Source organism: Propithecus coquereli, unplaced genomic scaffold (genome assembly GCF_000956105.1).
Source record: "Propithecus coquereli isolate 6110/MARCELLA unplaced genomic scaffold, Pcoq_1.0 Scaffold548, whole genome shotgun sequence".
NCBI lineage: Eukaryota > Metazoa > Chordata > Mammalia > Primates > Indriidae > Propithecus > Propithecus coquereli.
This window is the reverse complement of record NW_012151374.1, coordinates 1,436,547-1,446,950: the sequence shown is the minus strand read 5'-3', so window position 1 is coordinate 1,446,950 and position 10,404 is coordinate 1,436,547. Positions and strand designations below refer to the sequence as shown.

The window sequence follows — 10,404 nt, the reverse complement described above, 5'->3', positions numbered from 1 at the left end:
GGGTATAGTACTTTGCAGTGCAGAGAAAAACATTTAAGCAGATAAATTATCATCAAAGGGAAAGAGTGTCACTTTGTATAAAGGCAAATCATTTTAATGTTTTTCCATTTGTGGGTAGACCATATCCATTGATGATAAACATGTTCCTCACTGTTTCCCCATGGAACCCAGCGGCAGGCCCAAGGGAAAAGAGTGAGGGAGAGGCACCACCAACACTGGGTCTGCACAGAAGGGGGCGCCAGATGATACGGAAGCAATTGTTTGAGGCGTTAACTGGGTTTTTATTTCACTAAACTAAGTCTGGTACATTTTGGTGTCATACAGACAGAGCTTGAACATTTTTTCCCCTATTTATGAACATACCAGTACTTCTTAAGGGCAGAAGTGTGGTTCTTCCCAATTTCATGACTGTGTGTATATTTTATCACCCAGTTACAAGAGAATCAGAGCCCCACGTTCTCTACTTGCACCCTTCTCCCAACAGCTCTTATACAAGAGCTGAGGGGAGAGATTCAAGTGTGAATGAAGACACAGAGAGTTGAGAAAGAAGACTCAATGCATCCTATATTAATAAATCCCATCTTTTTAACTCCTTTGTCAGACATTGGTGACTCCCCTCTAATATGGGCAATCCCAGCTCTTAGAGAATTTCAAAACACTCTTTTGGTGAGATATTTATGAGCAAATCTAGGCAGCCAGGCGTATCCTTGGTAAGGTAGGCAGTCACATCTTGCAAAGAAAGGCTAGATGGTTTCCTTGAACACCTGACTATACACCACATGATTGTCCGTGGCCAGGGCATTTTTCAGACACTGCCAGAAGTATGGGTGAGCCTGCGGGTTTCTTGGCCACTCAAGGACAGAACTCCCACAGAGCCTTTTCCGGAGCTGGAGGAACTTGGACTTCTGAAACGTCTTCTCAAGGAATATCAATATAATCACATCTACTTTTTCATCCAGGAGCCTCTGATGAGACAAGTAAAATGCTATCTTAAAATTCTCAGTCTTTGCATACTTGTCTGTCATTACAAACACTGTCTTTTTGCTAAGCTGTATGCTCTGGTTAAGGTTTTCCAGAACCGGCTGCCCTGGTAACCAGTCTCTTTCCTCAAGACATAAATTAAAATGTTTTTCTCTTGGGTCTTCCAATTTGGCCACCAGCTCATCCAAAACCCACTCTGTCACGTCTGGGTCTTTAGTGTCATACACGATAAAAGCATCATAGCAAGAGTCTGTCGCTATCAGACGCTGATACCCCTTTATCTTGGCCTTACAGAAATGGTAACTGTACCATACATCCCAGAAATAGAGGTGACTTGCTGTCATAACCACCATGAGAAAAAGAGCTGCAGATATGGAAAGTGAGAACAGAACCAGGTTAGTCAGATCTAATTCACAGGTATACAGATCCAGAGAGACAACACTCTGGCCCTTGTGTGCTCCTGGCCCCACACAAGTCACTTCTGTGGCCAGGTAAGGAATAGTCACCTCCGTATGGTTAACCCACCAGACAAACCACACAGCATCACAGGTGCATAGAAACCGATTATGATGCAAAAGCAACATCTCCAGATTGTTGAGGACATTTTCCGGGAAGCTAGTCTTTTGGATAACCTGGATTTTATTTGAGCTAAGGTCCAGGTATCGCAACTGGAAAGCATCTTGTAGAAAATACTTTGTCAGATGCCTGATTTGATTATTCTTAAGAATCAGTTTCTTGAGCCTTCTGGAACAGTTGGATAATCTCTCAGGGACAGTCGTCAGTTGATTATGGCTGAGGTCCAAAGTTTCCAGATTCTTCAGAAAATGGAGTTTTCCCCAATTGAAGGATTTTAGCTCATTTTGGGCCAAGGAGAGATTTTTCAGGTTTGGAGGCATACCATCAAAAACTCCAGGAGGCAAGAAACTCAGGGAATTTTTAGAGATGTCTAATTTCTCCAATTTTAGCAGATTCTTGAAGAATTGTAAGTATCTGTTATCACCATCTCGCCACAAAATATCCAAGTGATTTCCTCTGAATTCCAGAGTTTGGAGAGATTCACTCTCCATGGTCCTGCTGGCGGAGGTAGAGATGTCATTGTCATTCATCATCAGTTTGTTCAGAACCTTTAGGTTCTTGGTAAAGTTTAGCATGTGAGTAATTCCTTCTGATTGAAAATAGTGGCTGTTACTACTTATATCTAGAACTTCCAGTTGTTGAAGCTCCTCAAACGCTGTTGAGTAGAGTAAATCAAGCCGGTTGTTAGAGAAGTCCAAATATTTCAGCCCCGTTAAAGGCTTGAATTCACTGCCATTAAGTGTTTGGCCAATGGCATTTCCTGACAAGTTTAGGCATTTGAGGAAGGAAAGATTCTGAAAATCAGAGGACTTGACAAAAAATATATTATTTCTACTTAGGTCCAAGGTCTGCCCATATGAGTGGCACTCATCATTAAAAGGCATGAAAGAAGGAGTCTCTTTGTTTTTGTACCTGCAACTCCTTGCATACTCATCATATCTGAAATAATGTATTGATTCATAGACCTGGGATCCAAGACTTTCTACAGAAGTTCTGGGGTTAGAGCAGAAACCAACTTCACTTGAATCTCCTGAAGGTGATATTTTATTCACTGAAAGATCTATGAATTTCAAACTCTGAAACTGCTTAAATATGCTGAGGTCAGCAATTTTTATGAAGTTAGTGCCAAGATCAAGAACTTCAAGCTTTGAAAGATTATGTAATGGGGCGAGGTTAAGGCTGTTCAGCTCTTTAAAGACATATCCTCTGATGTGCAAAATTTTCAGGTTTTTCAGTGAAGAAAATGTATCTGATAGATTCATAAATGCGTGATAGACCTGAAGATCAAAATTGAAAGATAGATCCAATTGGACAAGGTTGGGAAGAAAATACAAAAATTTGGCATCTCCAATTTCTTTGGCCAGGAAGTTTTGGGAAAGATCTAGTTCCTCAAGGTTTTTAATGTTCTTAAACCATCTTTGGGGCACATGCTGAAGAGAGTTACTGTGTAGACGTAAAATTTTTAATTCTGTCAATGCATCAAAAGCATATTCATCAATCTGTAGGGGAGAATTGTTTTCACAAGGTGTACAAGGAAATGGGACATTATAACAACGAGGGCAATTTCCACTTAGGTCAAGAATTTGTAATTGATTGAGGTTACTAAAATCATCTTTTTGGATTTTTGTAATGATATTGTTGTAGAGATAGAGTTCTGTTAAAGTAGATGGCAAAACAGTGGGGACAGCTGTCACATTGTTATCTTTCAAGGAGAGCACTTTTAAGTTTTTCAGGTTTAGGAAGGCATCCTTTTCGATTGAGAATGAAACATTACAAGGATTTCGATAATAACAGTTTTGGCCCAGGTAGAGTATTTCTATGTTGGCCAATTCTGTTAGATTGTCTTTCATGATGGAAAAGATGCTGTTGGCCTCAAGGCTCAGAAGCTGTAAGCTCGGTGGAAGGCCCTGAGGTATCTCTAGAAGCTGGTTCCCATCCAGGTAAAGGGATTTTAAATAAGTGAGTCCACTAAAGCTTTTGGGTTTAATCTCCAGCCTCCTGGGGCATATGTTATCTTTTGACCCCAGTCGAATAGGTACACAGTTGCATCTGAAATCAATCTCCACCAGATGCTCTAGTCTTTGGAAGGAGGCTGGGGAGATGTTTGGTATGTGGTTAATGGTGAGCGTGAGGTTCGTGGCATTGGTGGGAATACCTCCAGGAATTTCCTTCAAATGCTTATCTGTGCAGTCCACGATCACGTGGTTCTTTGAAATATCCACAGTGACAGTACAGGGCAGAGTTTTAGGAAACCATCTAGCCCCAAGGAGTTTGGAAATCAGGACTATATTTAAAAAGATAAGAAGATGTCTCTTCCATATCCACATCGAAAACACCTGAAATTATAAGAAAGAATAAATCATTGTTCTAAAATATACCAAGAATCAGAATTGAAAATTCCCATTTGCTGCCTTTTTATCTACATTTTTAAAATAAATAATTCAGGTCTTATTCTCAACTGTCTAAGCAGCACCCCGCCATGACTGTATTTGCCAATTACTGAGTTTTGTAATAATTTAACTGCATATTTAGCTTTTAGCATCCTAGCTTTTTAGCAAAATAGCTTCTAAGATGGTAGAAGCAGCATTTTCCTATTTGTTGTTACATAGAACACTACAGTGGCAGAGCAATTGATTAGCTGCCAAAGTCTGAAATTTGGAGGGTGGAGGAATGTTGAAATGCAGACACATCTAGGAAGAATAACACATTAAGACTTTAGTGCAATTGCTGTTTACTTGCTAAGTCTGCTGTGGTACACATTACAAGAGTCTTTCATAATATTGGACCCTCATAATAAGTCTAAGTAGGAAAATAAAGGTGATCTATTGTTCCCATTTTATGAGTGAAGACATAGATCAGCGATATTAACTGATTTGCCCAAGGTCACCCAACTAGTACATAGCATTTGATTATCAAACATTAACTGCTACCATTCTGGCACTGCCCTTCTATAATCTGCTTCTCTTCTTGGATTGTTTCTGGAAATCATCTTGGAAATTATCTCGAAGGGGATTTTACAATGAGCATTTTCCTTACACATTGGGTTTACATCACTACATTTGGAGAGGAGAGAGTAGCAGAGTCAAGGGCACTGCCTGGGTGATATGCAATCAGAACAACCATATAATTGATCAAGCAGGATACTCATGAGAGTGAAGGGAGGTCCTGTTAATAATTATGCCAAGACTGTAGACATATGCCAAGAGTCTCTCAGGCAAACTGGGACATATAGGAACCTACCCATAAAGGGGAGTCTTGGGCAGCCGGGTTTAGCATGACAGACTCTGGGACCCTGAGGAGAAAGGACTTAAAAGGGAATATGGGAAATACTGAAGAACTTTGATAATCACCATATGACTTCAACTGGCTCTGCCTTAGAGAGTGGTTTCACCATGGACATGGTCTCAAGTTTCAGGATTGCTATTAATATTTTATTCCAGAACGCTGGTTTTAGTTTAACTAGTACTTATACATGGAATGGTCCAGTCTGTGTCTCTACTGTAGGCTTCTAGCTGAACTAATGCTTTTGTCCTCCCAAGTGACTGAATCAACCAATCATGTTGATACGTAAGAAACCAAATGCCTATTGCTCTTAATTCTTCTGATAGGAGATAAATAAGTAAAATTTCCCTCAGTTTTCTTTTTCTCCAATGCAAGATGGCTCAGAAGCATCTCAAAAGGCTTTTTCAGCCATCTTTACATGCCTAAAGCTTGTTGGAGTTAGAGGTACAAAATTGTCTTTTTTTTTTTCTTCTCGTCACCCTGTCTCTTCCTCCCCATCCTTGAATCTATTCACTGAATCCAGCTTACCTCCTCATTGCTCTTCTCAGCATCCTCCTTGCTTTGCCGTTTTAGCTGACACAATATCAGCTGAGATTCCTCCACCCTTGGCCCATTCCCAAGCCTCGTCCTTGTCCCCGGCTCTCACTCTCCCAATCCATTCTGTCCATCAAGCTTCCCAAACCTGAATCAATCATTATCTTACTCTGAAATCCTTAAAATGATTTTCTTTTTTTTTAATTCTAGTTTTTACAGCATGAGCTCACGCTTTTTATCATGGCATCCAAAGTCTTCCAAAATTTGTCGCCTGTCTACTTGTCTAGGTTTACCTGGTCCAACTCCTCTACCAGCTTCTTTAATTACTAAACCCAAGTTCCCTGACTTTGCAAGTTCCTCCGTTTGCAGTCCTCTTCCCTACCATCTTCACTCACCAGATTTCTAGTTACTCTTTCTGGCTATGTTTCCCAAACTGGAGCACTCAGATACTTGGAAATATATGGCAATAGGCCAAGGGGTATGAGAAGCCCTTAGATAAATATGGTGCATCTTCCTAGAGCATCACTTTTATTCAAAGATTTAGGGAAAATGTTCACTAGTCAGGGAGGAGGGGTTGAGTCAAGATAGGGGGTAGGCTTCAGAAGGGGAAAAGAGAGAAGTAGAGAGAGCCATTTGTATAGTTCCTGGTAATAGGATCCGAGACCTGGGCCTCACCTCTGGCTATGCTTCTGTAAGATATGGTGGCTTCATGGATCCTTCCATAGAAGGTAATAGGTAATACTGCTAAGAGTGATGTTGTGGAAGAGGGAGGTGAGTTGTATTCCAAAGGGAGCAAACACGGATAAAGGCCAATCGTGAACCAGTACCCTCTTCCCATCCCATTCCTGTGAACCTGGATGAGACCCTGGAAAGAAGTGGAGGATCCCCGAATTAACTGAGTTAAACACATGAAGTGACTGGGACAGTAATCAACAAACTGAGTTTCCCAAGGTGTGTCTTGTTCTAGTATTTTTGTGATCAGGAAAAATGGAGGCTCTAAAATGAAGGAAGTTTAGTTACAGAAAAATAAAGTCACCTTAACAAGTGGTGTGCTGGTAAATGTTTAACAATCAGCTTTTCTTCCTGCCCTCCCTGCCCCAAACTCCCTGATTTGTTGAGTCCTGATTTGTAGCATTCACCAACTCCCATAGTGCAAATATTCCCACTGTGGCCAATTTCGAGCTACCAGTGTGACGACACTGGATGCAGAGTCAGGGAGCGATGGGCAGAGTTGCTCTTGCAAGCCTGTATGAGCTGGATCTAGCATACCACTGGCCTTAACACACCTGAGACAATGACTATGAAATTTTTAGCATCTACACACTGACATAAATTAGAATGCCAAATTTAGCAGAAAGCTTTTGTTCCCCTTATTTCTCAACTTTTTTCCTTGCACCTACCTGTCCACTTTTCTCCATGTCTACTGCCACCTCCCCACTCCAATTAGTCGTTAGGTCTCGCCGGGACCACTGCAATAGACTCCAAATCCGTCTCCCTGCTTCCTCTTCTCCTCCACAGTCTGTTCGTCAAACAGCATCAGAGCATTCTTTCTTTATAAATCTGAATCAAATCAGCTACAACTTCCTATCACACTTCGAATGAAATCCAAAGTCTTTACCATTGCATATATCACGCGTGTTCCAACTCCATTCCTATCTCTCTGACCTTAAACCATCTTTGCCCTCGTTCACCACGCATCAGCCATCTGGCCTGTTTTCTGTTCTGCATTCAAGCCAGACTTGTAACCACCTCAGTCTTGGCACTTGCTGTTTCCTCTTCCTGAAATCGTCTTTCTCCTCCTTTTCCCACGGCCAGGTCATTACCACCCCTTAGTTGTCTGCTCAAGTGACACATCTTCAGACAGGCCTTCCCTGACCAAGTTATCGAAATACCCTCCTACGTTAGAATAGTGACAATGACAGCAATAGTAGTTAACTCAGGTAGCACTTGCCATATGCCGGGCATCATTTTAAGTGCTTTACATATATTGACTCATTTAATCCTCACAATAACTTCATGAGAAGGTTACTGCAGGTCTCCAATCCCTTATCCAAAACCTTTGGGGCTAGATGGGTTTTGGAATTCAGAATTTTTCAGATTTTAGAAAGTAATATGATGCTTGTAGCCTATATTATGTGATATCTATTGGGGCCTGGGGCAGCATCCCATAATCAAAATGCAAACATTTCTGTAGTGATACGTAGGATTGTCCACTCTAAGTGGGATTTAACAAAAAAAGAATAAATAACTCATTCAATTCAGGTCAAGATTTACCTCGAAATGTGTTGAGATCCTATCACGTTTGCAATCAACTGAGTTAAGACAAAGGTTTCAGTTTTGGGTTTTGGAATTGTAGACCTCTGTTATTATCTCCATTTTACAGATTAGTCAACTGAGGCACAGAGAGGTGTATGCACTCTGCATTAGACTACCCTGTTTGATTTCCTTCGTAGCCCTTAGCACAATCAGAAACTATTTTGCTGACGTATGTGCTTATTCACTTAATGTCTATTCTGCATGAGAACGTAAGCTCCCAGAGAGCAGCACCTTGTGTGTCCTCATGTAAAACAATACCTGGCACGTAATTAGGACTTCATTATGTTTGCTAGATACAGGAACGAAAGAATGAATGCATGCATGAATGGATAGTGAAGTAAAGCGAACTATCCTTTAAAGAAATTTCTCCTTGGAGTAGGTTCCTTCAGGCTACACCCCCTGACTCCACAGGGGTTACATTTCTATCTCTTCTATCTGCCTAGGGATTCCTTGGCGGGGAAAGGTTTAAGAAGCTCTGCTTTTATAATGACCAGTTCAAATCCACCTTCTCCAAGAAACCTTCTGGGATCAAACCAGACAGAAGTAATTGCTCCCTCCTCTCATCTCTTACTGCACTAGTTACACATGAGGTTGTGAAAAGAACTCTGGATTGAGGGTTGGAAGAACTGGGTCCTAGTCCTACCTTGGTAGTTCACTACCCATGTTCCCCTCTGAGGCAGGCTCTGTGACCAGGAGAAGACTCCCTGCAAAAGAGTGACGGACACATGGCTCACACCTGTAATCCCAGCACTTAGGGAGGCCGAGGCAGAAGGATCACGTGAGTCCAGGAGTTCAAGACCGGCCTGGGCAACATAGCGAGACCCCATCTCTACAAAAAATAAAAAAATAGCCAGGTGTGGTGGCCTGCGCCTGTAGTTCCAGCTACTTGAGAGGCTGAGGCAGGAGGATTGCTTGAGCCCAGGAGTTCGAGGTTACAGTGAGCTAGGATTGCACTACTGCACTCCAGCCTGGGTGACAGAGCAAGATTCTGTCTCAAAAAAAAGAAAAAAAAGAATGACAGACACAGAACAACATTATGGGACATATGAAGGACCCAGACAACCCTCCTGGACCAAGATAATGGATCTGGACCAGATAATTCTCCAATAATTCCTTAGCTAGGAATTGTATGAAGTATCTTGTCTGAAAGAATTTATAGTAAATATAGAAATCCCACTGACTCATATTCATTCTTTCATTTGACAGATATGTACTAGGACCAGGAGATACATAGTCTCTGCCCTTAAGGAACTCGAAATTCTGTGGAGGGGAGAAAAAAAATGTACATATCTCAAATACAATGTAGAAAAACCATTAGTTCTTTCCAGACAAGATGCTGACACTTGTATATGTGTTGCTTCATTGTATGTGGTTCTTATTCCATAGGGTGTTTTCTGATACTTCCACTTAATTCTTTTGATTATCCTCATAGAGTTCAGAGATTGCTATATGTCTCCCAACATCTTTTTCCCCTTTCTCTCATCTCATAGTGCTAGAGCCTCCATTTGTAGTTGGGCATATGCCACTCAGAAAAAAGATTCTATTTCTTAGACTCCCTTGCACCTAAGCATGGCTATATGACTAAGTTATAGCCAATGGGATGTGAGAGGAAGTGAGGTGTGCAATTTCAGGGACATGTCCTTAAATGATGGGACTGTTCCTCTTTCTCCCGTCTACTTCCATCTGGCTTCTTATAATGTGGATGATGTGGCCAACCATCTTGGATGATGCAAATGAGGAAAACATGCTAGAGATGGTGGAGCAACAAGGCTGATGATCTAGAGTATCTAGGTCGTTCTTTTTATGACCTCATAGAGCAGAGCAGAAATTAAAAAAAGGACAAAATGTCATTTAAAAACAAATCCATGATTTTCCATTGTCATATAAATGTGGTTTTATACTTGGAAAACTTACAAGATATGAATAAAAAAAAAGAAATAATGGCTCTGAACTTCTGACTGCCAGGAGTTTACAAGAAATCAGAAAATTATTATTCTAGGCCAGGGTCAATTGGATTTTCTATTGCACAACTGCAAAACTGATTTAAACCAGTATAGAATTTGGAAATAGCCTGGGCACGGTGACTCACTCCTGTAATCTCAAGCACTTTGGGAAGCCGAGATGGGAGGATCGCTTGAGGCCAGGAGTTCAAGACCAGCCTGGGCAATATAGCAAGACCCCCATCTCTACAAAAAATTTTAAAAATTAGCTGGATGTTGTGGCACATACCTGTAGTCCCAGCAACTCTGGAGGCTGAGGCAGGAGGATCACTTGAGCCCAGGAGTTGGAGGCTGTGATGAGCTATCATCATGCCACTACAGTCCAGCCTGGGCAACAGAGTGAGACCCTGCCCCCCGCCCCCCAAAAGGAATTTGGAAATAAATTGCTGCCCGTGAGAGAATCTAAAATATGTGATGCTCATGCCATCAGGCTATGGGCAAGAAAGATAGCAGAGGCTGGAAAGCTGGTGGGTCATGTCATATCATGCAAGATATTTGATAAAACTCTCACCCATGCTATCTTAGAGGAAAGAACACATGCCAACTGCGACTTTACTCTTAGGGAAAATGGTTGGGCAATATTCATAATGATGAATATTTTTGATGAATATTGTGTGTTCGTGGCATCTTACTGTTTTTAGCAGTCTATGAGAGAAACGAAATAGGGCTGAAGGTAGCCAGTTCGCAGGTGGGGATGCAAGGAAATATAGCTTTG

The 10,404-nt window shown here is 41.4% G+C and overlaps 1 protein-coding gene across 1 annotated transcript; it reads right to left on the bottom strand.

The window, feature by feature from the left end:
• Nucleotides 1-443: 443 nt before the first annotated feature.
• Nucleotides 444-3,920, bottom strand: TLR7 (toll-like receptor 7). Its single transcript, XM_012657565.1, is given in 1 exon segment — nt 444-3,920. A coding segment is annotated over 1 exon segment (3,177 nt). The 3' UTR covers nt 444-743.
• Between the last annotated feature and the right edge of the window lie 6,484 nt (nt 3,921-10,404).